This window comes from Galeopterus variegatus, unplaced genomic scaffold (genome assembly GCF_000696425.1).
Source record: "Galeopterus variegatus unplaced genomic scaffold, G_variegatus-3.0.2 Scaffold1999, whole genome shotgun sequence".
In the NCBI taxonomy this organism is placed as follows: Eukaryota; Metazoa; Chordata; class Mammalia; order Dermoptera; family Cynocephalidae; genus Galeopterus; species Galeopterus variegatus.
Genome location: NW_007728110.1, coordinates 265,980 through 292,282, shown reverse-complemented (window position 1 = coordinate 292,282; position 26,303 = coordinate 265,980). Strand labels below are relative to the sequence as shown.

The 26,303-nt window shown below is 49.2% G+C and overlaps 3 protein-coding genes across 4 annotated transcripts in view; 1 reads left to right on the top strand and 2 right to left on the bottom strand.

Moving 5' to 3' along the window:
* The first annotated feature begins 367 nt into the window (after positions 1-367).
* ZNHIT2 (zinc finger, HIT-type containing 2) lies at positions 368-3,042 on the top strand. Its single transcript, XM_008579988.1, has one exon. The coding sequence runs from the start codon at positions 1,773-1,775 to the stop codon at positions 2,982-2,984; it is 1,212 nt and encodes a 403-aa protein (XP_008578210.1). The 5' UTR covers positions 368-1,772; the 3' UTR covers positions 2,985-3,042.
* Positions 3,043-3,158: 116 nt separating this feature from the next.
* On the bottom strand, positions 3,159-7,820 carry TM7SF2 (transmembrane 7 superfamily member 2). 2 transcript variants are annotated; one of them, XM_008579986.1, is made up of 10 exons: positions 7,619-7,820; positions 6,968-7,164; positions 6,635-6,689; positions 6,099-6,293; positions 5,903-6,006; positions 4,556-4,675; positions 4,300-4,468; positions 3,988-4,068; positions 3,778-3,900; positions 3,159-3,502 (listed from the first exon to the last, which is right to left on the bottom strand). In XM_008579986.1, the coding sequence occupies exons 1-10, from the start codon at positions 7,668-7,670 to the stop codon at positions 3,342-3,344; spliced, it is 1,257 nt and encodes a 418-aa protein (XP_008578208.1). In that variant the 5' UTR covers positions 7,671-7,820; the 3' UTR covers positions 3,159-3,341. The 2 variants fall into 2 exon arrangements, with proteins under 2 accessions (XP_008578208.1, XP_008578209.1); XM_008579987.1 differs by lacking the exons at positions 6,968-7,164; positions 7,619-7,820 and adding an exon at positions 6,781-6,848.
* A 168-nt stretch (positions 7,821-7,988) lies between these two features.
* VPS51 (vacuolar protein sorting 51 homolog (S. cerevisiae)) overlaps positions 7,989-26,303 on the bottom strand; it is a 24,777-nt gene continuing 6,462 nt past the window's right edge. Inside the window, exons 3-10 of the mRNA XM_008579985.1 lie at positions 11,923-12,069; positions 11,626-11,845; positions 10,744-11,461; positions 10,129-10,344; positions 9,711-9,929; positions 9,143-9,264; positions 8,980-9,067; positions 7,989-8,376 (exon numbers count right to left, since the gene is read on the bottom strand). Coding sequence (XP_008578207.1) covers positions 8,116-8,376; positions 8,980-9,067; positions 9,143-9,264; positions 9,711-9,929; positions 10,129-10,344; positions 10,744-11,461; positions 11,626-11,845; positions 11,923-12,069 — 1,991 coding nt within the window. The 3' untranslated portion in view covers positions 7,989-8,115. The remainder of the gene's footprint in view (positions 8,377-8,979; positions 9,068-9,142; positions 9,265-9,710; positions 9,930-10,128; positions 10,345-10,743; positions 11,462-11,625; positions 11,846-11,922; positions 12,070-26,303) is intronic.

Below are 26,303 nucleotides of genomic sequence, written 5' to 3'. Positions count from 1 at the left end.
TTTCCCCCCCCCCCCCTGCTCCATTTACTGGCTGGCTGGCCTTGAACTGACTGCTAATTTAATCTCTGCCATCATCTCTTAGTTGCTGTGAGGATTAAGTTAAATAAAGAATGTAAAATGCTTAGATCACCTGGCTCATGGTAAGTGTGCAAATACTGGCTATTTTTTTCTCTGTAGTATTTTAAAAAGAAATGGCTCCTGCCTTCTAGCAAGATTAGATTTTTGTGGGAGAAAGTGAGAAATTACTTAAAAGTGTTACAGCCTCAAAGAAAGCAAGGCTCTGTAATGAAAGCGGGGGAGGGTGTGGACCGACATTCTCAAGAGCATCCCCAGGGGAGGCCTCTGAGCATGAGCTGTATGTATGTGACCCGAATTGAGCCAATCAAGTGATGAAATGGAGAAGCTTCCAGCCAAGAGAACTGCAAAGGCAGGAGCAGAAGTGATGTCTGGAGGTGGGTGGCAGATCCTGCAGGGCCTTGTCAGCTATGGAGAGAAATTTGGGTTTGAGTCCAAGTGCAGTGGAGGTTCATGTGGGGGTTTTAAGCAAGAGACTGATGTGATTTGACTTGTGATCCAGCTTCTCTGGCTGACTTTTCTGGAGCTGTCAAGAAAGTTAGAAAACCAGTTAAGGAATTATCATCCAGGTGAGGGGACAGATAGCTTAGACAACCAGTAGAAGTGGGATACAAAGAAGTTCTTCAAGTTCATCCAGATCTTGGTAGGGAAGTATATGATCCATATCAAGATAAATACAAGTTATTTTGGTGGCAGAACTGACAGGACCTAGGATTGGATGTGAGGTGAGAAGGACCAAAGAACCTTAGGGCCGTCCTGTGGCTCACTTGGGAGAGCGTGATGCTGACAACACCAAGTCAAGGGTTAAGATCCCCTTACCGGTCATCTTAAAAAAAAATAGAACCAGGGCTTACTTTCGAGGGTGCCGTGGATCAAGACTTCGCCGTGCTTGGCATGGATGTTTGTGGCTCATCACCCCCACTCCACCGCATAATGAAGTTCCATTAGGATAGGGACCCCCATCTCTTTCCGATCCTCATTGTGTTCTAAGCACCTAGTATGGAGTCTGCACTTAAGTTGTATGAACGATAGTGATATTTAAAAAAATACTTAATGAAAAGAGGAGGCAGGTTTGGAGGAAGAAATCATACAGGAGCTCAGATAAATCTTGTTTCCTGTTGGAGAGGAGATATCACCAACACACACACCCAGTTTAGGTGCCCCCATCTTGGCCTTTCACTCTAACTACCCCTTTGTCTATGTCGCTTAGTAGAATGGCTGCTCCTCCAGTGCGGGGGTGCATCTCGTTTCCCATATGCCTGGCACAGTTAGTGGCCCATAGTGGGTTCTCAGCCAAGATTATTTCTGTCGCAGCGGTTTATAGTGCTAAAAAGGTAATTTTTTATCTTTAGGCAATCGGGGCGGGGTGGGGCAAATTTTGGCGCAACCACTAGGGGGCGAACTGGGACAAGCAGAGCGCTCGCCGGACCTATGTTTCTGGTCTCGCTGCGTCACCGCAGGGCGGGGCTTGGACGTCACGACTGGCTTCTGCGCTTGCCCAAGCGCCTCGAGCCAGGGGTGGGGCTTCCGAGTGTGGGCGGAAGTTGCCGAGAGTCCTCGGCAGCTTTGCCTCGCCTAAACTTCTATTCCATCGGTTCCAGGCGGAAGTAACCGAAGCGTCGGAAGTAACTGAAGCGCCGGAAGTTCCCGTGCTACCGCAGGAAAGCGTTAGCGGGTAGCACGCGGCGCCAGTTGCCATGGAGCCGGCCGGGCCCTGCGGTTTCTGCCCGGCCCGGGAGGCCCAGCCAGCGCGCTACACCTGCCCGCGCTGTAACGTGCCCTACTGCTCGCTGCGCTGTTACCGGGCGCATGGCACCTGCGCCGAAGACTTCTACCGAGAACAGGTGCTGGGAGAGCTCCGCGGCCGCAGCGCCTCGCCCAGCCGCCTGGCTAGCGCCCTACGCCGGCTGCGTCAGCAACGCGAGACCGAGGACCAGCCCGAGGAAGCAGGCCTCAGCCCTGGCCCGGCGCCCGGCGGCCTCTCAGGACTCTGGGAGCGGCTGGCGCCGGCGGAGAAGGCGACCTTCGAGCGGCTGCTAAGCCGCGGCGAGGCCGGGCGGCTGCTGCCCCCGTGGCAGCCGTGGTGGTGGGGCCACGGGGCCGGACCACGGCTTCTGGAGGAGCTGGATGATGCTCCGGGCAATGACGCTGCGGAGCTGGAGCCCGCCCCTGCGAGGACCCCGCTGGAATCCGTGAGGAATGCCCCTGCTGCGGAGCCCGCGGCCGCCGAGCCAGTTCTTGGAGACGCCCCGGGGGCCTGCACGCCCGCCGTGCCCGCCCGCATCCCCGCGCTGGCCAGCCTGAGCCGCGGCCCGGTCTCTCCGCTCGTGCGCTTCCAGCTGCCCAACGTGCTGTTCGCCTACGCGCACACTCTCGCCCTGTATCATGGTGGTGACGACGCACTGCTCTCCGACTTCTGTGCCACGCTGCTCGGCGTCTCTGGAGCCCTGGGCGCCCAGCAAGTCTTCGCCTCTGCTGAGGAAGCCCTGCAGGCAGCAGCCCACGTGCTGGAAGCCGGCGAGCACCCGCCTGGGCCCCTGGGAACACGAGGTGCTATGCACGAGGCCGCCCGTATCCTGCTGGGTTCGGGCCCCGCCAACCAGAAAGGCTACACGCTGGCTGCACTTGGGCATCTGGCACAGACCCTGGGCCGGGCCCGGAAAGAGGCTGTGGCCAGGGAAGAACGAGATCGCTTCTACCGGGCCCGGAAGAAGTGCCAGTTCCTGATGGCCTGGACCAACGAAAATGAGGCAGCCCTCACGCCCCTAGCCCTAGACTGTGCCAGGGCCCACAGAGCCCATGCCGTGGCAGCCGAGGAGGTGGCAGCCCTCACTGGGGAGCTGGAGCGGCTTTGGGGAGGCCCTGTGCCACCTGCCTCAAGGATTCTCATTGAGGAGCTCCCTGGCTGAACTGGGGACCTTTGTCATTAATAAAGCTGTGACTGATCTGCCCTGTTGGCAGTGCCCATTTCTGAGCGACAGCTTTTGTCCCACCTGACCCCAGATCGGTGGGCCCACAAACCACCTCTCAGCCTCTCCCTGATCAGGGCTGACCCTGGCCCCAGAATGGGAGAGAAGCACACCAAGGGTTCCAGATATTTATCCAAAGGAGGAAGAGCATCTCCATTTGGGGCACTGGCTTCACTTTCTCCTTGCTCCAAGCCACCTCATCTGTAAGGCTGTTTGTCCCTGCCCTTGTAGAGCTCAGGGCTGGGTAGGGTGCAGGCCCTTGAGTCCTGGGTGTGCTGGCGGGTGGGTGGTGCTGCTTCAGTAGATGTAAGGCACGATGCGGTAAGGTACACGCCGGCAGTATTCGTGCCAGGCCAGGCCATACTTCTGCTGGCACTGCCGCTCATCCCGGGCCTCACGGTGCACCAGCAGCGCAGTGAAGTAGAGAAGATAGAAGTAGGGCAGCAGGTGGGACACCCCTGCAGGGAGGGGAGCTTTGTGACTACCCAGCCAGCCCCCCAGTTCAGAAGTTTCCACACCTAATGACTCATGGGGGCATCAGGGCTCAGCAGTGAAAGGTCTAATAGTGTGCAGCAAGGCACAATATTAGATTGGCATGGGTGTCTGCCCCGGCCGTACACTGGGTCTATCTCTAGCTCCCTCTGCTGGGGCACACCCAGACTGGGCATCCTGTGGTCACCCTGCCACCTCTGCCCCTCACTTGCCCCTACCCATACCCACCCCAGCCACTCACCACAGGGCAAGGACCAGGCCAGAGCCATGATGAGGTCTCCAAGGTAGTTGGGATGGCGGACCATGCCCCACCACCCAGACACCAGCAGCTGCCGTCCTGTAGCTGTAGCAATGGTCTCAAGGTCTGGGGAAAGACAGGTAGTGGGGCGGGGGACTCCCAAGAAGCCCAACTGCCCCACCATACCCATAGCACCCTAGAGACCCAGCTCACCAGCCACTCTGGGGTCAGAAGGATTCTTTCGGAATGTGTTTTTTTGGGAATTAGCACCACGGAAGATGTAGTAACCAGTAGCTGTGGGGAAAGTGTAAGCAGGTGGTCAGATGAGGGTTAAAGCCTGCTGCCTGACCCTGACCATCCACCCAACCTTGTCCACAGCCCAGACTCTGCCTGGGCACCCAGAACCCAGCCCCTGGCTATGGAAAAGCACCTGAGGCTGGCTTGGCACCTACCTAGTGGGTGCTGAATAAATAAACGAATGAAAAAGGGAGGGGAAATGAGCCCAGCCTACTGCCCCCGACTGACCATTGATGAGGCAGATGACTGAGGCCATGGGCAACCCCAAAGCCTGTGGGTGGTACAAAAGAAACTGGGCCTGCAGGCTGTAGGTGAAGGGTACCCAGGCCAGGTCCCCAAAAGCCAACATGAAGCCAAACCCGTCGTGTATGATGTCCATGGTGGTGAGGACAGCCTCCTGCAGGGACAGGACCCAGACACTGGCTTAGTCCCCATGAGGTCCTCAGACACCCTCCCCTGCCTCCCCTACCCAGTCCAGCCTCACCTCATGCCAGAGGGCATCACCCACATATAGTAACTGGAAACCATTGACCAGCCACATGGCCAGTGAGGGACTCCCCCTCAGCTCCGCCTCCTGCACCAGCAGGGCCAGGTTGATGAGGACCTGAGGGGGAGGACAGGGCAGTCATCTCCACATAGGTGGCAGCACCTGGGTGGAGCAGTGCCAGCCTCTGCTCTTCTCTCAGCTGTCACAGTCACTCACTGCAGCCCCTTGTGGAGTGGGTCCAGGCCCTATACCCAGGGGCACAGGGACTGCAGCGGAACACCTTTGGAGATGCTCCCAGCCAGTTTACTCTCACCTTGTCTTGTAGTGAGCCCTTGGGGAGAGCGGCACTGGGAGCAGCTGGACGCTCAGTCTCCGGAGTTACAACATACCTTGGCTTGTTTGAATCTCAGCTTTGCCACTTGGGCAGATTGCTTACCTTCTCTAAAGCCTACTTTCCCCACCCCCACGTGGAAATGCAGACAGTCATAGACCTGCCTCATGGAGCTGTTTGAGGACTCAGTGGCACAATGTGTGTGAAGCGCTAAGCAGAGTGCCCCTAGCACCTGGCAAGTACTCGGTGGTGGTTAGCTGGGAGCCACCCTCGCTTTAGTAGCACTGAGCTCGGTGCTGTCATTAAGGTTATCGCTTTTAATCCTCACATAATTTTGGGAGAATGCTTTCATTTTATCCCATTTCACAGATGAGGAAATAGCCTTAGAGGCTGATGTGCCTGCGGTCAGGCAGGATCCAGATCCATGGTAGGCACTTGACACTACCGCCTCTGGATGAGATCAATTTCCAGGGTGACACGAGAAATCTTGCCCAAGAGTCCCTTTGGGTAACCTTGGCCACAGTCCAGCACAGGTGATTACAACCAATGAACACAGTCAGAATGTTGTCAAGGCCACCAGTGACGGGTTGCTAAACCCAGCGATCAATTCTAGATTCTACACCACCATGACCATCAAGCAGCCTGCGATCACTATCCTCAAAATAGATTCTGCACTTGACTGCTGTACGTAAAATTGCACACGCTCTCCTAACTCCCTCCATAGACTTTGTCACCTCCTGACATGCTATATATATTTTACTGTTTTTTTGTTTGTTTGTTTGTTTTTTGTCTCTTTCCCACTAGAATGTAAAGTTTATGTGCCAGAGATTTTTTTCTCTCCTGTAACTTTTTTCACTTTTGTCTCCCAGTGCCTAGGGCACATAGTGGACTCAGCAAATGTTCGTGGAATGAATGAATGACTAATGATTCATGTCTGCACGAATTTGGCCCTGCCCTGCCCAAGCACTGCTCACCCATCCCACCCACGGCCAGTTCAGTCAGGCCCAGCATACCCAGCCGATGAGGCCGGGCCGCAGTTCGCAGAAATATTTGAAGTCAAAGAAACAAATGCGAGGGTTGAGCTCCCGTCCCAGGAAAAAGTCGTAAATGGGGTTGCCTGGAGAATAATGAAGGGTGAAAGTGAAGGTGCAGGCAGGCGCCCCCATCTGCCTCCACCCCCGCACACCCCGCCACTGAGACCCTTTTCACCTGAGTTCCCCCCGGGTGCCAAAGCCGAGGCGGGGGCTAGCAGAGCCTTCACGTAGAGAAAGAGGCTGAAGATGAAAGCGGTGAGGGTGGCTGCGAATGCCAAGGGCAGGAGCATTTCCGGGAGCGCTCCCAGGGGCAGCCCCGCTGACACCCCCAGCCCCACCAACAGGGCTGTCAGCATCAGGGCCTGGAAACCTGAATCGCAGCACACAGTGAGCCTGGGCACCGACATCCCCTGCCCCCAACACGCACACGCACACGCACACACTCCCCTAAGTTCAGGGAGGTCACAGACCTCGCCCCAAGCCTTCAGAGGGTCACCCCAGCCACTGTTCTCATGCATAGGATAGCAGCAAATGGGGTGGGGTGTGGGGACAAGGAGCGTGGAGAAGTCCCCTCGCGTCTGTCCTGGGCATCAAGGAGGCACGAAAGGGAGCCGGGTTGGGGTCAGGGCTAATCTCCCTGGACCTCCCCGCTAGACCTGGAGCTCCACCCCATCCGCACAAATCCAGTGCAAGGGCCCGTCCCCCAGGCACCGTTAATGGGGTAGCGCAGGCGGCTCTTGTCCTTCAATTCCTGCCCCTCGGCCACCTGCGGGTACAAGGGAGCCCTGATAAGGGCGGGGGGTCCCTCGCGGAGTCCCCGCCCGCCTCCCCCGCGCGCGGGCGAGCGGAGCCCACACCTTGCGCGCCGGCAGCAGGTAGAGCGCCGCCTGCAGGCCGAGCCAGGCGAGCCACAGCAGCAGCGCCCGCGGGCTCAATTCCTGCCCCTCGGCCACCTGCGGGTACAAGGGAGCCCTGATAAGGGCGGGGGGTCCCTCGCGGAGTCCCCGCCCGCCTCCCCCGCGCGCGGGCGAGCGGAGCCCACACCTTGCGCGCCGGCAGCAGGTAGAGCGCCGCCTGCAGGCCGAGCCAGGCGAGCCACAGCAGCAGCGCCCGCGGGCTCCACAGCGCCTCCGGCCCCGGCAGGTAGGGCGGTGGGCCCAGGAGGCGCGCCGGGCCTGAGCGGGCCACCAGGAGCAGGTGGAACATGGTGGCAGGCAGCAGCAGCAGCAGCGCCGCAGCTCCTGGGGAGGAGGTCATCGCGTCGGGCGTCCACCCCCCAGCCCTCCCCTGACCCCACAGGCGCCCTGTCGTCTCCCGGGCCCCCTTAGCATTCCCCCCGCCCGCCTCCGTATCCTGTTCTCAGCCTTCAGCCCCCAAGCTCCCCGCTGCTCTCAGTCCCCTTCCCTGCCTTCCATCTTGGTTCTCTGCCCCCGGTCCCTCGAAGACCCTCCTCCTGCTCCCCCAACTCCCAGTCCTCCATTCCACAAATCACCCGCTCTGCAGGCCCCAGAACCGGCCCCTCCTCAGTTCTCCCTCTCCAGACACTCCCCCTGCGAACCCCCGGATCGTTCTGCCTCCAGATACCCCCCAAAGCCTTCGTCTGAGATCCTGCCCACCTCTCCGCTTGTAGCTCACTCCCGCCAGCTCTCCGCCACTCAGCCTCAGCCCCCAGGTCCCCCCTCTCTGCCCCATTACCCAGGGGCCCCCCGAATTCCAGCGGGGCCCGAGAGCCCTGAGGAGGGGCCATGATCTTTTCTCCGGAGGGTGGGAGCTCACAAAAGTCGGTCAAGGAATCACAGCCCGCCCCATCCCCCAGGAGATGGGCTCGGTGACGCAGAGGATCCGGCCCCGCCGCGCCTGCACCTGTCTGGACACTAAGCTTGGACAGCGACCGCTCTTGTCCAGAGGTCTTTAAACGGTCCCGCCCCCGGCCCATCCTGGGCCCAGCACACCAGCCAATCAGCTCTCGGGGGCGGGTACGACGCGGGTGCCTCCGAAGGCGCCTGGGTGGCCTCAGCCTCAAAACCCCACCCCCGGCAAGTCCCGCCCCGACAAGCGAGAGGGAGGAGACGGCCACACTTGTTTATTAGGTGGGTCCTGACACCAGCTGGCAGGGAAGAGCCACCGGGTCCAGACGAGGGCATGGGGGGAATGGGGCGCAGGGACAGGCCCGCGCATGGCAGCTGCCGCGCCTAGCCGCGCTCGCAGATGACTTCGACGACGCTGGGCTCCATGGGCACTGGGTCCGGGCAGCGCAGAGCAGCGGAGGCCACCACTTCGTCCAGCAGCAGGTGCACGAGCTCCTCGTCGGCTACAAAGCGCCAGAGGTAGAGCTGCAGGAAGTGGCAGTCCACTTGCACCTGCTGCAGCCCGAAGCGCCCAAAGGTGCGCAGCCGCACACACTCTAGTAGAGTCTTTAGGCTGATCTTGATAATGCCGGTCAGCACCGATACCTGCAGGCAGACAGGGAAACAGGCATGCAGCTCAGTGACAGCAGGTGTTGGGAGGGGCACCTACGTTGAGTAGGGACCAGGGAGACATAAGGTGCCAGTATCTGGGGTAAGGAAGAAAGTTTCCGGGGCCCAGCTAAGAGGAAGGGATACAATGTTAACACGACCATTTGGAGGAGAGGGGACACGTGGGGCCCAGCGATCAGAGGTGGGGGAGCCAGCATTAACATGGGGTGGGGGGAGGCATTACTGAGTTAAAGGGAGAACACCAGATCCCTGAGCTTGGGCTGGGGTGGGGCAAAAACCATCATGTGAATAGGAATCCCTGGGGAGGATCCGGGACTACTGTGGGTACAAGGACAAGGGCAAAGAGGTGTACTAGGTCAGCACCCAAGTTGGGTGCACAACAAGGTCAATCATGGCAAGGGGCCATGGGGTGGTGGTGGGAGGCTCTGGACTACCTAGAAACAGCTCTAAGGACAGAGACTGGGGAGTCAGGGTCACTCCCAGTTGGGCAGACAGGGTCACCTCCAGTAAGCCTCCCTGGGCTGGTACAGGGCTGTGCCAGCCAACCTTCCCCAGGCCCCCTAGATGTCTGGGTCAGACCTTGTTGAACTCCACAGGGCTAAACACATCAATACGTTCAGAGAATAGCTTCTGGATGTTGCTGAGGAGGTTGGTGTCCATCGGAGCACTGGATGGGGGAAACAAGAAATCAGAGCCCACCCTGCACCCCCATCCTCCTCTGTCCACCGCTGACCAGCCAGACCTGGGTGTGTAGCTGGGCGCATAGCGGCCCTGCTGCCGAGAGCTGCTGTACACAGAGAAGGTCCTCTTGCTGGAGTCGCTGCTCTGTGCCTTGCGAACACCCTCTTCGTACAGGAGCCCCACCTGGTGGTGGAAGGAAGTACTGCAAGGAAGCCGGAGCACGCGGAAGCTCCAGCCCGCCTTCGGCTGTGGCGCCCGGGAACCGACTGAAGATGCCCTAAGTTACCTACTCATTTGTTACAAGAATCACAGGGTCATCACCGGAGGGCCTGTATCTACTTGGTACATGGCCACTATTTATAGAACCAGTGGAGTAGGGCAAAGAAAGGACACAAGAGTTGATCTGAGGCCCAATCTTCAGTGCCAGCCCTGTCCTGACTTCCTGGGTGACCCAGGGCTTCAGCTTCCCCATACGGGAAATGGGGGCAATGATGCCATAATCCGGGGCTGACAAGGAACAAGGCCATGGATACAGGCACTGCTGGGCCCCTGCTGTTCTGCTACTCAGAGGGTTGTTCCCCCAGCCCCCCAGCCTGCATCAGGGGTCCCCTGCCAGCCTGGGGCAGCACCTGCACATCAATAGCCGTCGTGTCCTCCACCACCCGCTTCATGACAGCACGCACATTCCGGGGCTCCAGGGTACTGAGCCAGTCCCGTGTCTCCACACTCTTGCGTAGCATCTGTGATATGACCAGGCCCTGCACCTTCACATAGTGGGTCAGCAGCCGCCGTGCCATCTCCCTGGCCTCCGCACACAGTGCACTCACGGGCGTCACTGGAGACTGGTCCTGAGCCAGGGAGGCAGAGGACAGAGGCAGTGGGTACTGGGGGCAGCTCAGGGTCCACTGCCAACCAGGAGCTCAGCACAGACTGGGCAAAGCGGAGGTTGGGGTGGGCACAGACAATTGGTCTGGGTCTGGAACCCAGAGCACAGCCCAGCCTCCAGCGCTCAGCATCCCCTGCCCCACCCATGAGCCAGAAGTTCACCTGCCCCAGAAACTGCTCGTCAGTGAGGGTGAGGATGTAGGAGATGGTAGCTGTCTCGTAGTCCAGGCAGAGGCGGGAGAGCAGTAGGAGCAGGGCGGGTGGTGTGGCACCCCCCTTCTCTCCAGGACTGTCACAGAAGCTCTGGGCCGTCTGGCACATGGAGCGGATGAAGCCCACGATGAGGCCCTCACGTACGCCCTGACTGCAGAACTCGCCCTGTGAGGAGAGGGGCCCAGATACACAGCAGGTCCCCTCTTCCAGACAGGCGCTGCTTGTGACCCTCTGCTGGGTCCCTAAGTGCCCCAGCCCCTCTCCAAGGGACAGCTTCATCTTGCATTCCAAGTATCCCAGAGAAGCTCCCCTGCTGGGGGTAGTGGTGGGGGGCAGAGACAGCATTGAGGACCCTGTCACCCTCCTATTCTCAGCCCAGTTGCAGATGCCTCAGAGCCTTACCCACTTTCTAGATTGTGCCTCATGAAAACCTGAAACCACAGCCAAAGTGCCTGGGGCAAGGGCTGCATGTGCCCTGGTAACTTGTCCCGTTCCCCAAGCATGATAAAAGGTTACTGGTAAAAGCCAGCAGGATGAATAAGAAAGCCCAAGGGGAGGCCGTACCCGGAAGTAGGGCTTGTTGGAGAAGGACACCTCCTTGGCGGTGAAGAGGTGCACTGCAGCCAGAGAGGCCTTGATGTGGCTCAGGATGGAGCTGGCAACATTGGCCAGCAGCTCGGCCAGGCCAGGGCCCTCTTTCCCAGCTAGGCGAGGTGCAGCCAGTGCCTGGCGCACGTCAGTCAGGCAGCCCAGGAAGGCCACCTGCAGGCCATGCAGGTGGTGGCCCAGGCGTTCGCGAGCCACTCGCTCCACAATTTTCGTGGCAGCCTCAGCGAGCCTAGCTCCAGCCAGCAGGGCTCCGGGTGCCTGCAGGCGCCGGTGGAAGCGATCCAGCGCCCGCACCAGCAGCGAGTTGTCACTGCCACCCTGCTCCTGCGCCAGCCGCTGCTCCACTAGTGCAAAGTAGCGGCCGCCCAGCTCCCGGGCGAAGGTTGATAGCTTCTCAGAACCAGCCGGGCCCTGGGCCGCAAACAGCTCCTGGTAGGCTGTCGCCACCTGACAGAGGCCACCCACGAAGCCGCTGCCGCCGCGGTCAGTAAACTCTAAGACATCGGGAGCGGGAGGAGAAGGCCCCAGCTCGGCCGCCAGGCTTTTCAGCTCCTCCTCCAGCCGCCCGCGGGCATGTGCCAGGAATTCCTCGCACAGCTCCTCGGCTGGCTCGCCCAGGGCCAGCAGCAGCTCCACGCACTCAGCCTGCTCAGGGGCGCCTGAGCCGCCCTCCCTGCAGGGAGGGAGATGGCAGTGAAGAGCAGGGCCACCAAGGCTGCCAGGAGGGGTGGGGCGGAAGACAGGAAAGCAAAGCGAGCAGCATGGTGACAGCTCCTGCAAGGGCCCAGGATCAGCGTGGGTGGGACTCGGGACCCCAGCGGGACTCAGGGGCCACACCTGAAGCGTTGGCGCAGCTGCTGGGCCAGGCGGGCCGTGATGACCTGGCAGTCGTCCTGGATGGCGCGGAAGGAGGGCAGGTGCTGGTACTGCTGCAGCACAGCGCGCGCGCGGCCCTGGTAGCGCACCGCCTCCCCGTAGGCGCCCAGCTCCACGCACTTGGTGAGGCGTGAGGGCAGCTCGAAGAGGAACTGCAGCTTCCGCAGCAGCGCGTGGACCCCTGCGGGACAGGGAAGTGGTGTGAGCCCCAGAGCCTTGAGCGGGCCGCGGTGCAGGACGCGCTGGGGCGGAGCCCACCTGCCAGCTTGGTGATGCGCTCGTGGCGGTCCTGCAGCGTGGCGCTGATGCGCGCGCTGAAGTCCGTAATCACTGCCATGTTGGTGGCCAGCCGGTCCATCTCGTCCTCCATCTTCCGGAAATCGTTCTTCATCTTGCGGATGGTGTCTGGGACGGAGGGTAAGGGCCCGGAAGAGAGAGGAGATGAGTCAGGGGCAGGGCGACCCTGAGCTCGAGACACTGAACGACAGCTCGCTCACACACAATCTGCGCAAAGGCGCCGCGCATTCATGATCCGGACTGAAGGGTCTGCAAAGGTGCTTAGTCCCAGGACAAACGATGTCAGGACGTGGACGTTTCCACACTTACACCGCTGCGGGCCCTTAGCCATGGCACCCAGGGAAAACGGCCAGGGAAGCCGCAGTTCCTGCCCTCAGAAAGGGCTCAGTTCCAAAGGAGGGCCCACGGCACTCAGCACTGGCTGAAATGGCTTTACATTTCCTTATCTGCTCCATTGGAACGTAAGCAGGGACCTGTCTGCTCCTTCCAAGGGCATCCTCCATGCCCAGCCCACCACCCGGGGTGAGGGAGAAAATACTTGCTCACCCTAATCTCCTTCCCAGAACCCCCAAATCCTTCTGGAACATGGTCTATCTTCTCTAAAAGGTCCTTTCCCGTTTGTCCCGATAGAAACTTGCCCGAGGAGGCTGTTCTTCTCACACCCAAGGTGCTTCCGGGTCTGGCCTCTTAATGCTTCTAGATCCTTTCCACCCTTTCGCTCTTCAAACCCCATCTTCTTTAAAGAGCATGCCATCAAACTACACTCCTTCTTGTTGCTGACCCTATTGTCCTCTTTGCCATTCCTGATCACCGTCTCCTCTTGCCCGCTCCTGTCACCTCCTTGTGAACATCAACATCAACATGGATGAACCTTTGAACATTCTTGACGGTTCACTGACCTCTTCAATTCCATCTGTTCTTGCCTGCCTCATCTGGTCCACCCTCTCCTTGCCATCACCAGGAACTGCCCCCTCCAAAATCTCAGCGTCAAGCGTCGCCACCTTCTGTAATTCTGATCACGCACCCTGTCTGCCCACTCTAATAATCCTTTGGCCTCTTCAGGATCTCCAGACACACGGACCTTGCACTTGGCCACCATTCACAATGCCTCTGCCCCCCAACTCCTCTTAGAATTCGTGGCCCTCCACGAGGGTCATAATGAGTCTGCCAGCCCCCTAACTCCCCTCCCTCCATTACTTGTCACACAAAACCCTTGTGCACATCAAGTCCAACTAACCACTTACCCTTTGCATCTGAGCAGCTGGAGAAGGGGTACAAAATCACCCCCACTGGTCTCCCGTTAAATTTAATGACCCTGGGCTGGCTGGTTAGCTCAGTTGATTAGAACACAGTGCTGATAACACCAAGGTCCAGGGTTTGATCCCTGTACTGGCCAGCCGCCAAAAATAGATAGATAGATAGATGATAGATAGATAGATAGATAGATAGATAGATAGATAGATAGATAGATAGATAGATAGATAGATAGATAGATAGATAGATAGATAGATAGATAGATAGATAGATAGATAGATAGATAGATAGATAGATAGATAGATAGATAGATAGATAGATAGATAGATAGATAGATAGATAGATAGATAGATAGATAGATAGATAGATAGATAGATAGATAGATAGATAGATAGATAGATAGATAGATAGATAGATAGATAGATAGATAGATAGATAGATAGATAGATAGATAGATAGATAGATAGATAGATAGATAGATAGATAGATAGATAGATAGATAGATAGATAGATAGATTCTATGACCTCGATAACCAAAGTGGCACTCCACACTGCTCAGCCATCCTTCCAAACCTTCCAGTGGGTCTGTTTTCCCATTTTCCAAAATAACATTTTCTTCTCAGTCTTCAAAACATGCTTACTTACTCTCAGCGGGGGACCACGTTTCACACTACATGGAGAAAATACAAGCAAACATCAGCACCCTCCAAATCTGCAGAGTGAACAGACACCTTATGCAGTCTGTGCCTTCTTCTCTCCCTCTCCTGAGGGGTCTCATCGAGTTCTGCAGCTGCAGTGGCTTAGACATCTGTCTCCAGTCCTTTCAGATTTAGTGGGTTTTTTTGTTTGTTTTTGATGGCTGACTAGTATGGCCAGTTTGGGGATCTGAACCTTTGACCTTGGTGTTATACCCCATACTCTAACCAAATGGGCTAACCAGCCAGCCCTGTCTCCAGTCCTGACCACAGCCCTGCCTAATGACCTACTTAACACCTCAATGTGGTCAGCACACAAGCAGCTCCCATATAATATGTCCAAAACAAAACTCTTGACGTTTCCTAAACCTGTTCCTCTGCTAATCTTTTCCACCTTGGCTTCTGGACATTTCCAAAGTGTCATCTTTGATTCTTATCGGTCCTTCACCTCACATTCAATTCATCAGCAAGTTGTGTAAGATCTACCTGCAACATTTTCTTTCCAAGTCACCATCATCTCTTGTCCAACTACTGCCAATAATTCCCAACTAATATTCCAAATTCCACTCCTGAACTTACCATTGATGTTCATAAAAGAGAGCAAAGAGAATAAGACAGAAATGCACCTGTCATGGAAGACTTCTATTAACCTCCATAAATCCATGACAGATCAATGGACAAAAACTAAGCGAAGCTATAGAAAACCTACATAAGTAATACAGTAGACCTAAGTAATTTATACTGAATTATTTTCAAGACTTCATAAAATACACCAAATCTTATCATATATTAGTTCAGAAAGAAAATCTCAATCTAGGGCCAGCCCGTGGCTCACTGGGGAGAGTGCGGTGCTGATAACACCAAGGCCACGGGTTCGGATCCCTATATAGGGATGGCTGGTTTGCTCACTGGCTGAGCGTGGTGCTGACAACACCAAGTCAAGGGTTAAGATCCCCTTACCAGTCATCTTTAAAAAGAAAAGAAAAGAAAAGAAAATCTTAATCCATTTTTAAAAAGAAAATAAATCAAAATGGTACAGACAGCACTCTCTGATCATGATGCAATGAAATCAGAAATTAATAATACAGCTAGAAAACAAAGACAGCCCATCATTTGGAGATTTAAAAAAATCTCATTCTTAATCAACTATTGGGTCAAAAAATAAATCAAAGCTGAAATTGCAAAATATATAAAAGATAACAGCAATGAAAATACTGAATTAGTAAGGACTTGGTATATTCCATGGATGAAATGGATAATTTGCTATAAAAATAGGATTTACTAAAATGGATTCCAGAAAACAAGAAAACACAGACAGAAAAAATTGAGAATGTTGTCAAAGACCCCTATTCCCCTCCAAACAAAGGCGCCAGGCCCAGAAGATGTCCAGGGGTGTTGCTACAGCTGGGGAGGACAGCTCATTCCAATGCTTTCTAATAAGCAGTACTCTAGCAGAGAAAATGAGAAAAGCTGTCACATGAACTTGGTGGAACAAACAACACTGATACGGAAATGTGACAAAAATATCTTGAAAATGACACCATCATATCTCTTATGAATGGAGATGCATACATAAATTAAATAAGTAAATGGAGCTGCACAGATAAATTAGCAAACAGAATCCAGCAGCACATTAAAAGAATAATTGATAAAATATGATCAAATGATTTTTATTTCATGAATGCAAGAATGGTTCAATATTAGAGGATCTCTCAATAATACTTTACTTTATTAATAGATGAAAGAGGTAATTCAGATGAGAACAGGTGCTTTCAGGGTGGTACTGCCATTGATGAGAGACATTCAACATCTATTCCTTTTATTGGGGTGGGGGGTCTGAACCCATGACCTTGGTGTTATAAGTCTGTGCTCTAACCAATGAACAAACTGGCCAGCTCTCAACATCTATTCTTCACATCATCATCATGTTTAATGAGGCAGTGCTAGAAACATTCACATTAAAATAGGAAACATGGCAAGATGACCATGATTACCACAGCCATCTAATGTAGTTCTGGGGGTACTAGCCAACACAATTAAATTCAAGAACTATATTACAGAGATAAAAAAATTGGAAAGGAGCTTTAATTATCACTATTTGTAGATGATATAATTGTATACATAGAAAACGCTAAAGATCACTGAAATCACTACTACAAACAAAAGAGAATTTAGTAAGGCAACTGAGTATGAAATTGATATAAAGAATCAACAGGGGCCGGCCCGTGGCTCACTCGGGGTTGTCAGCACCACGCTCGCCCAGTGAGCTAACCGGCCATCCCTATATGGGATCCGAACCCGTGGCCTTGGTGTTGTCAGCACCGCACTCTCCCGAGTGAGCCACGGGGCCGGCCCTTTTTTTATTTTTTAAAGATGACGGGTAAGGGGGTCTTAACCCTTGACTTGGTGTTGTCAGCACCACGCTCGCCCAGTGAGCTAACCGGCCATCCCTATATGGGATCCGAACCCGTGGCCCTGGTGCTATCAGCACCGCACTCTCCCGAGTGAGCCACGGGCCAGCCCTTTTCCACGAACTTTTTGAAGTAGGTTCATACTAGCTAGAAGACACAGTAGGAGAAAAGGACCCATTTTTATTTATAATTTTAAAAAATTAAAATACTAGAAATAAATTAATGTTCAACATTTACATAAAGAAACTTTCATAAGTTCCTGAGGAACATACTAGAAGGCTTGAAGAATGCCTACTACATTCTTGGATAGGAAGCCCAATATCATAAAGATGTAAATTCTTCCTAGAATTTTAACTTGACACCATTAAAATTTTAAGAAATTATTTTTATCATTTTTTGAAAACTACAAGCTAATTTACATTCAGATGGAAAAATAAGAACACACAAGAAATTTTGGAAGTGAAAAGTAGTGAGGAGAAACTAGTCATACTACAATTTAAAGCGTTATAAAGCTACTATAATTTAAAGTGTGTGGCACTGGTACAATGGAGAATTAGAGATCAATTGCACAAAACAGAAAGTTTTTTTTAAAATCCAGAAACATAAAGGAATTCAGTATTATGATAAAGTCACCATGGCAAGTTAGTTGGGAAAAAATGAATTATTCAAAGAATAGTGTTGGGACAACCGGGAAGCCATCTGAAACAAAAATATAGCTGGATTCAGACCTCACACCTAACACACCAACACACGCGTGCGTGCACACACACACACCGCAGAGAGATCAAAGTTTAAACACAATTTTATCCATTTTTTTTCTTTCTTTTTTTTTTTGGTGGCCGGCCAGTGTAATCAGGGAGAATTTTTAAATGATATTAGGGATGGAAAAGGTCTTGCTTAGAAACACTGCAACTCAGAAGCCATTAATAAGATAACACAATTGTCTGCTCTGCAAAAAATGCCATAAGCTAAATCAAAAGACTAAATAAATAAATAAATAAATAACTGCAAGTCACGTTACGCAGGGCTACACTTTTCCTTAGTATGTGCAGAACGCCTATAAATCATTATGAAAAAGAACATGAACAGGCAATTCAAGAAAAAGGAAATCAAATAGGTCTTAAACATATTTTTTTTAATGCTCAATTTCATTCACAAGAGAAATTAAATTTCAATTACCACTTCTCAACTCTTAGAATGTCAAAGAATGAAAATTTTGGTAAGTTAGCGTTGGCCAGGGTGTCTGGAAGAGGTATTCTCCTATTTGCTGGTGGGTATGTAAACTGATCAATATTTACAGAGCGGAAACTGTCCATATTTAACTGTGTAGCTGGGCTGGCCATTTAGCTCAGTTGGTTAGAATGCAGCCTTATAACACCAAGGTCATGGGTTTGGCTCCCCATACCAGCCAGCCACCCCCCACCCCCAAAAAATAACTGTAGTGAGTGACTCCACACTTCACATGCCCACACCTGGCCTCTGTGAGGCTCCTGGACTGTGGGAACATTCTCCAAGCAGGACCAGGAGCAACCCCACTTGGAGAGACAGGTGGAAGGGCAAGGTGAGGAGAAAAACATCAATGACAATGACAAGGAGCAGACACAAAAATTACAAGAAAAAAAATAGTAGAGGGGCCGACCCGTGGCTCACTCAGGAAAGTGTGGTGCTGATAACACAAAGGCCACGGGTACGGATGCCATACAGGGATGGCCGGTTAGCTCACTGGGTGAGCGTGGTGCTGACAACACCAAGTCAAGGGTTAAAGATCCCCTTACCAGTCATCTTTTTAAAAATAAAAATAAAGGCCGGCCCGTGGCTCACTCGGTAGAGTGCGGTGCTGATAACACCAAGGCCAGGGGTTCGGATCCTATATAGGGGTGGCCGGTTTGCTCACTGGCTGAGCGTGGTGCTGACAACACCAAGCCAAGCATTGAGATCCCCTTACCGGTCATCTTTTTTTAAAAAAATAATAAAATAAAATAAAAATAAAAATAATAAAAAAATAAAAATAGTAGAAAAAAAACAAAGAAAAAGAACCGCACAAGAGAAAACCTACAGAGCTACCACCTATAGAGCAATTAAGAAATCTTTTAAAATTACATGGATAGATCATGACTTAGCAAAATGAACTTTCATATTAGCAACACAGACCATGAGACAAAACCACTCATCCTTCCTAAAGATGATTCCATAGAGAGGAAGTTTACCATGAAAGAAAATCACATAATATGTCTATATTACTCTTTGGGGCCACTGGTTGGAGTTACTTGTATTTTGTTGGAAAATGATGATTTTATTACCAATTCATGGACAGTGAATTCATGAACATAGCAGGGACAGTGCTATGCAGTGAAAAAGTGAATAAAACCAGAGCAGAGACAGAGGCCAGAAGCTGAGATATCTAGAGGCTAATGATCTGCCGAAGGACGTGAAGAGGCTTAGCAGCTCACGGGGCATTTCATCATCTTCCACTAAATTCTTGTTTTTGCTTACAAATCGTTTAACCTGTGACACTGTAACAGCACTGACTCCATTTTGAAAATGAGAATTATGAATAAGCGGAAAAGCAAACACATATGCCTGCGTGCAGAACCACTTGGTCTGCATTTGGGAACGGGGGAAAAACAGCCCATAAGAGCTCCTCTTCAATGTGTGTTTAGATTCCAGGATGCCACTGGAGATAGATTCCAGGAGCTGAGCCCCTGACCCTGACCACAGAACAAAGAAAGAAACCTTGAGACACCATCTGGAACAGTATGAGCAGTTGCAAGATAAGCAGCCAGTGGACTTGCTAATTCTGCATGCAATGATTCAGCCTAGCCAGCTAACTCGCAGAAATCCTTCACCCTGCTCCCTTCCTTTAAATTCCCTGCTGGACGAGACTTGTAGGATGGTCTGTGGACTTTAGTCCCCCATCTTCTCAGAAAGCCAGCTTCCTGAATGAAGCCCTTTTTCTTGCCTCAACACCTTGTCCCTCAACTTATTGGCCTGTTGTCTGGCAAGCAGACGGACTTGGCTACAGTAACACCACCACCTCCTTCCAGGTCTCCCAAATGCTACTGTAAAGCTCTAGGACCACGCCAGTTGTCAGGCTCTTTTACCTTCTGGTAATCCTGCCCCGACTGGGCCAATTGTCGAGCTAGGGCTGGGTCTGGAGCTCACAGACTCCTCAAGCCTGTTCCAGCCTGGGTCACAAACTCTTCTTTCGCCAGGCTGGGTCACCAGACCCCTCACCTGCCAGGCTGGGTCACCAGACCCCTTACACGCAGATCTGTGAGCTAGGTAACTGGCAAACAGGTCCTTGGATGCCTAGGTTGGAGAGCCGGGCTGCGCCCGGGCAGACGCCCAAGGCAGTCGCCAGCAAAGCTGCAGTGCTGTGCAGGGGTACTAACTCCACCCACACACACACAATTTGTTTACTGAACCACCCCAACCGGACCTGAGGCGAGGGACCTGACTATTCTATTTTCCCAACAGCTACCATCAGAAAAGCAAAATTCTAGGGGTGGACGGTTAGCTCAGTTGGTTACAATGGTTCAGATGCCTGTACTGGCCACCTGTCCCCCCCCCCCAAAGGGGCAAGATTCTTTTCATCCTGGGTGTTTGAGCACATGGTACTTAGCTGCTATCTCAAGAAGGAAATCTAAATCTGACTTTCAAAGGGTAAAATCCAAAAACTAAGTTGTTACTAAAATAGAGTAAAAGAAAACCTAACACAGGTGTCCTGTCATTGTTGCTGATTGCATCATCACAGATCCAATTATTGGAAACAAAAGTTGCACCATGTCAAAAAGAGAGCATCCGCACCATCCAGTAATGAAGACTGCACTGTATGTCTTCTAACTTGATATTTCAAGCAGTTTGCAACCGGGGTGAGTAATACATAAGATTATGTCACCTGCCAATAGAGATAGTTGTATTTGTTCCTTTCCAATCTGGATGTTTCTTTTTTTTTTTTTTTTCTTTTTGTCTTTTTTACTGACCGGTAACGGGATCGCAACCCTCGGTGTCGCGCCCGTACCAGGGACCGGCAACGGGATCACAACCCTCGGTGTTGCGCCCGCACCGCGCTCAGCCAGTGAGCAGGAACCGGTCTTCACATGGGATCCGAACCCTCAGCGGGAGCGCCGCCGTGCTCCCAAGCGGCACACTCTCCAGTGCACCACCGGGCCGGCCCCTAATCTGGATGTTTCTTATTTCATTTTCTTACCAAATCTCCCAGGCTAGAACCTCCAGTACAGTGTTGAATAGAAATGGTGAGAGCGCACATTTGTTTTGTTCTTGATCTTAGGAGGAAAGCTTTCAGTATTTCACCATTAAGTATGATGTCAGCTGGGTTTTTTTCATCATTAGCTGGTTAAGGAAGTTCCCTTCTATTCCTAATTTGTGTTTTCACTATGAAACACTGGATTTTGTGGAATGTTTTTTCTGTATCTATTTAGATGATCATGTGTTTTTGTCCTTTATTAATATGGTGCATTACATCGAGTGATTTGCATATGTTGAACCAACTTTGCATTTCTGGGATAAATCCCACTTGGTCATGGCATATAATCCTTGTTGCTGGGTTTGCTTTGCTAGTATTTTGTTGAGGATTTTTGTGTCTATTTTCATAAGGGATATTGCCTGTAGTTTTCTTTTCTTGTGCTGTGTATGGTTTTGGCTTAAGAGTAATTCTGGTCTCACAGAATTAGTTGGGAAGTGTTCCTTCCTCAAATTTTTGGGAGTGTTTGTAAAGGATTGGTATGAATTATTTAAATGTTTGGTAGAATTCAGCAGTGAAGCCCTCTGGTCTTGGGCTTTTCTTTGTGGGAAGTTTTCTGTTTAGTAATTTTTTTACTTGTTATAGGTCTTTCAGATATTTAATTCCTTCTTGAGAAACTTTTGGAAGTTTGTTTTTCTAAGAATTTGTACACTTTATATAGTTATCTAAATTGTGAGCAAACAATAGTTCATTGTGTTCTCTTACGATCCCTTTTATTTTTGTAAGATTGGTAAAGTTCCCTTTCTCATTCCTGTTCTCTTTTTTATTCTTGGTCAGTCTAATTAAAGTTTTGTAAAACCAACTTTAGGTTTCATTAATTTTCTCTATTGTTTTTCTATGCTCTAATTAGTTTATTTCTGTCCTAAACTATTATTTTCTTCCTTCTGCTTACTTTAGGTTTAGTTTGCTTTTTTTTTCCCTCCTAGTTTCTAAGGTAATAGGTTATTTATTTGAGATCCTTCTCTTTTTTAATGTAGGTATTTAAACTTATTTAAATTTTAAATATAAATTACCCTCTGAGCAATGCTTTTGCTCCATCTCATGAGGTTTGGAATATTGTGTCTTTGTGTCTACTCATCTTCGTACTTTCTCTGTGGTTTCTTCTTTGACCCATTGAGGAATATTAGGAGCATGTTGTTAAATTTTCATATGTTCATCAATTTCTCAAATTCCTATTGTTGACTTTTAATTGAATTTCACTGCAGTCAGAAGACATACTTTAAAGAAAGAAAGAAAACATACTTTGTATGATTTCAATCCTTTTAAATTTACTGAGACTTGTTTTATGACCTATCCTGGAGAATGTTCCATGTGCACTTGAGAAGAACGTGTAATCTGCTGTTGTTGGGTGGAGTGGTCTACATATGTCTGTTAGATCTATTTCAGCTTTTTTTGTTTTTTTGTGGGTTTTTTTGTGGCTGGACAATATGGGGATCTGAACTATTTGGTTTAAGTGTGTTTAAACCTTCTACTTCCTTGCTGTTTGTCTGTCTAGTTGTTTTATCCATTATTGAAAGTGGAATATTGACATCTCCAAATACTATTGTTGAATTTTCTATTTCTTCCTTTGTCAGTTTTTGCTTCATGTATTTTGGGCCTCTGTTGTCAGGTGCATATATATTTGTTATCTCTTCTGGATGGATTGACTCTTTTATCATTATAAAATATGTTTTGCCTCTAGTAACAATTATTCTTTTATTTTTTGGCAGCTAGCTGGTGCAGGGATTTGAACCTGTGACCTTGATGTCATAACACTGCACTCTAACCAATTAAGCTAACTGGCCAGTCGGCTCTAGTAACAATTTTTGTCTTAAAGTTTATTTTGTCTTGTGTTGACAAAGCCACTCCAATTCTCTTCTGGTTAATGTTTGAAGAGACTATCTTTTTTTTTTGCTTTCCAGCTATTTGCGTCTTTGAATCTCTTCTAGAAAACATATTGTTGAATCATTTTATAAATCCATTCTGCCTATCTCTGCCTTATTTAATTGGAGAGTTTAATCCTTTTATATTTAGTATAATTACTAATAAGGTAGGATTTATGTCTTTTTTTGCTATTTATTTTCTGTCTTATATCCTTTTTGTTCCTCAATTCCTCCATTACTGCTTTCTTTTGTGTTAAATAGATGTTTTTAAGTGTACCATTTAGTTCCCTTTTTGGTTACTTTTACTATATATTTTTTTAGTTATGTCTTGGTGGTTGCCCTGGGGATAACCATTAATAGCATCTTAATTTATAACAATCTGACTTAGATTAATAACAACTTAATTTCAATAGCAAACATGAACTATGCTCCTATACAGCATCATTCCTTCCACTCCTTATTACTTCTTACAATCAAATGTATTAAGGAGTAATTTGTAAATGATATTACAATGACAAATGATAAATGATAAATGACAAATGTAAATGATATTGAAATGACACTTCAAGTTTGATGACTTTTGTGGTTTTTTATTTTTGGCAGCTGGCCAGTACACGGATTGAACCCTGGACCTTGGTATTATCAGCACCACACTCTAATTAACTGAGCTAACCATCCATCTCCCTCCACTCCTATGTGCCATTATTGTCACAAATTTTTACACACCATGTGACCCTCAACAGATTTATAATTATTGCTTTATGCAGTTGTACTTTAAATCAGGTAAGAGAAAATAGTAAGTTACAAACATAAACATATACTGTTACATTTATTTATTAGTTGCCTTTACCCATGCTCTTTATTTCTTCATGTGGATTCTAGTTACTGCTTCATGTCCTTCCCTTTCATCCACAAGCACTCCCTTCAGTATTGTTGTAGGGTAGATCTGTTGGTGATGAATTCTCTCCGTTTTTGTTTATCTGGAAATGTCTTCATTTCTCCTTTTTTGCAGGACACTTTTACTGGGTATAGAATTCTTGGTTGGCAATTCTTTTTTTCTTTCAGCATTTTGTAATGTCATCCCACTGCCTTCTGACTTTCATGATTTCTGACAAGAAATCAGCTGTTAATCCTAATAAGGATCCTTTGTACAAGGGTACTTCAAAAAGTTCATGGAAAAATAGAATTAAAAAGATAAAATGAGGGGATAGCCAGTGAGCTCAGTTGGTTAGTGTGTGGTATTACAACCCCAAGGTCAAGGGTTCAGATCCTGGTACCGGCCAGCCGCCAAACAAAAATGAATCTTTCCATGAACTCTTCAAAGTACCGTAATACATGATATGTTGCTTCTCTCTTGATGCTTTCTAGTTTTCCAGTTTTTGTCTTTTGAATGTTTGAATATGTGTATCTACATGTCAATCTCTTTGCATTTATTCCACTTGTAATTTCGTGTGCTTCTTGGATGTATAGATTGATGTTTTTCATGAAATTTGGGAAGTTTCCAGACACTATTTCTTCATATATTCATTTGCTCTTTTCTCTCTTCTCTCCACTTGACACTCCCTGTATGCATATGTAGGTACACCAGATGGTGTCCCACAGGTCTCTGAAGCTCTCTTCAATTTTCTTTATTTTTTACTTTCTATTTCAATTGATTTATCTTTAAGCTTGTTTATCTTTAAGCTTCTGTTTGTTCAAATCTGCTGTTGAGCTACTCTAGTGAATTTTTCGTTTTAGTTATTGCACTACATAATTCCTATTTGGTTTTTTATAAATCACTCTCTTTGATATTCTGTATTTGGTGAAACATCATTCTCATACCTTCATTTCTTTCATTTTTATTTTTTGTATTTTTGTTGTTATTGTTGTTTTGTTTTGTTTTGTTTTGGTGGCTGGCCAGTATAGGGATCGAACCATGCTCTAACCAACTGACCTAACCAGCCAGCCCCCTTTATTTCTTCAAACATGTTTTCCTTTAGCTCTTTGAACATACTTAAAATAACAGATTTAAGTTGTTGTATAGTAGATCCAATGTTTGGGCTTTGACAGTTTCTATTGTTTTTTGGGGGTGTTTTTTTTCTTTTTCTTTGGTGACTGGCCAATATGGGGATCTGAACTCTTGACCTTGGTATTATAACACTGTGCTTTAACCAACTGAGCTAACTAGCCAGACCCTATTGTGGTGGTGTTGTCTTTCAATGAACCATACTGTCTTGTGTCTTTGCATGTCTCATAAGTTTTTCTTGAAAAATAGATATTTTAAATAATATAATATGGCAACTCTGGAAATCAGATTCTCTTCCCTCTTCAGGGTTTATTGTTGTTGCTGTTTGTTGTAATTCTGTTGTTTGTTTAGTAATTTTTCTACATTACTAAACCTGAAGTAATTAGTTTCTGAACAAATTCTATAAGGTCTATGTTCTTTGTTGTGAGGAATCACTGAAATCTTCACTTGATTATCTTAGTGGTCAGCTAATGATTGGACAGAGATATCCTTAAATGCCTGGAACCAGTAAATCTCCTGGTTTTTGCTGAGGGACTCTGTGTGTGTGTGTGCTAGGATACACCTTAAACCTCAGCCAGGCAGTTTACAACTCTACTTTAGCCTTAACTTCCTGCTTGTGCAGAGGCTCATAATGAGCCAGAGGTAAGAGCTTAGGGCATTCTTGGGTCTTTCCTGAGCATACATATAGCCCTAAAAATGCATGTGGCCTTCAAGATTCCAGGAGATATATCAGAGCTTGTCAAAGTCCCTATGGACACCTCATTCCTCAGCTTTTCCATTTAGGCTTTTTGATTAGTCTATTAGTCTAACTATTATCCATCAACTAAAGTAGTCACAACACTTACCTGTAGTTGTTTTGACAAACGCCCCTTGATGAAAGGCTTTTAGCATTGGACAACCTCCATGTCAGTTCAAGCCTATGGAGTGGAGTCTTTCAAGAAACCACAAGGCAGGTCAAATAATGATAATTCTTTGAGCATGAGGCTTTGAAAGAGCTCCAGCTCTGTTCTGTTCTACCCAGTACCAGGAATATGGACTGATATTTTTCAAGGCTACAGCTGAGTTGGAGGGCAATCAGAGAAGCCAAGGCAAGTTAAAACAAGGATTTACTATTCTTACCAAGATTCAGTCATTTTCCTTGAACAAATTCTCTCTGGACTGCTACAAACCTTCATTTGTTTGCAGAATTCTGAAAAAGTTGTTTCTGACTATTTTGGCTTGGTTTTCATTGCTTTTGTGGAAGACAAAAATGTCAAATGTATTTATTCTACCATTTTTGCTGATGTCACCCCAGAATCTCACCACCTGCTTATGTAAATGAAGTCTTACTGGAACACAGCCATGCTTATTCATTTGTTTATTGTCTACAGATGCTTTCAGGCTACAATGGCAGAGTTGAGTAGTTGTAACAGAGACCAGATGGTCCTGAAAGCCTAAAATATTTATTTTTTGGTCCTTTTCAGAGTAAGTTTGCCAATCCCTGTTCTATGGTCAGGATCCGCTCTTTGTTCCCAACATTCCTGTTCTCCCTGCACTGGGAGCTTTCCCAGGGCCTTTGCATAGGTTGTTTCCTTAGTCTGAATCACTCTGCCCACAGATCCTCCTGTAGCCAACTTTTCATCATTCTCTTTAATTGTCACCTCCTCAAAAAAGCCATTCTCTGCCATCCTTTCTAAATCAGTCCCTATCAACCACTCTCTAATATATTATCCTGTTTTATTTTCTCCAGAGCTCTTGTCAAAAGTGAAATGATCTTGGGGCGGCCCGGTGGCGCACTGGATAGTGTGCCGCTTGGGAAGCGCGGCGGTGCTCCCACCCGAGGGTTCGGATCCCACATACGGACCGGTTCCT

Excerpts from the sequence above, each read along its gene's own strand:
- ZNHIT2 (XM_008579988.1), top strand. The coding sequence starts at position 1,773 with ATGGAGCCGGCCGGGCCCTGCGGTTTCTGCCCGGCCCGGGAGGCCCAG.
- TM7SF2 (XM_008579986.1), bottom strand. The coding sequence starts at position 7,670 with ATGGCCCCTCCTCAGGGCTCTCGGGCCCCGCTGGAATTCGGGGGGCCC. Across the intron at positions 6,007-6,098 it reads GGCACCCGGGGGGAACTCAG|GCAACCCCATTTACGACTTT; the intron begins GTGAAAAGGGTC and ends ATTATTCTCCAG. Across the intron at positions 3,503-3,777 it reads GGCCTGGTCCTTGCCCTGTG|GGGTGTCCCACCTGCTGCCC; the intron begins GTGAGTGGCTGG and ends CCCTCCCTGCAG.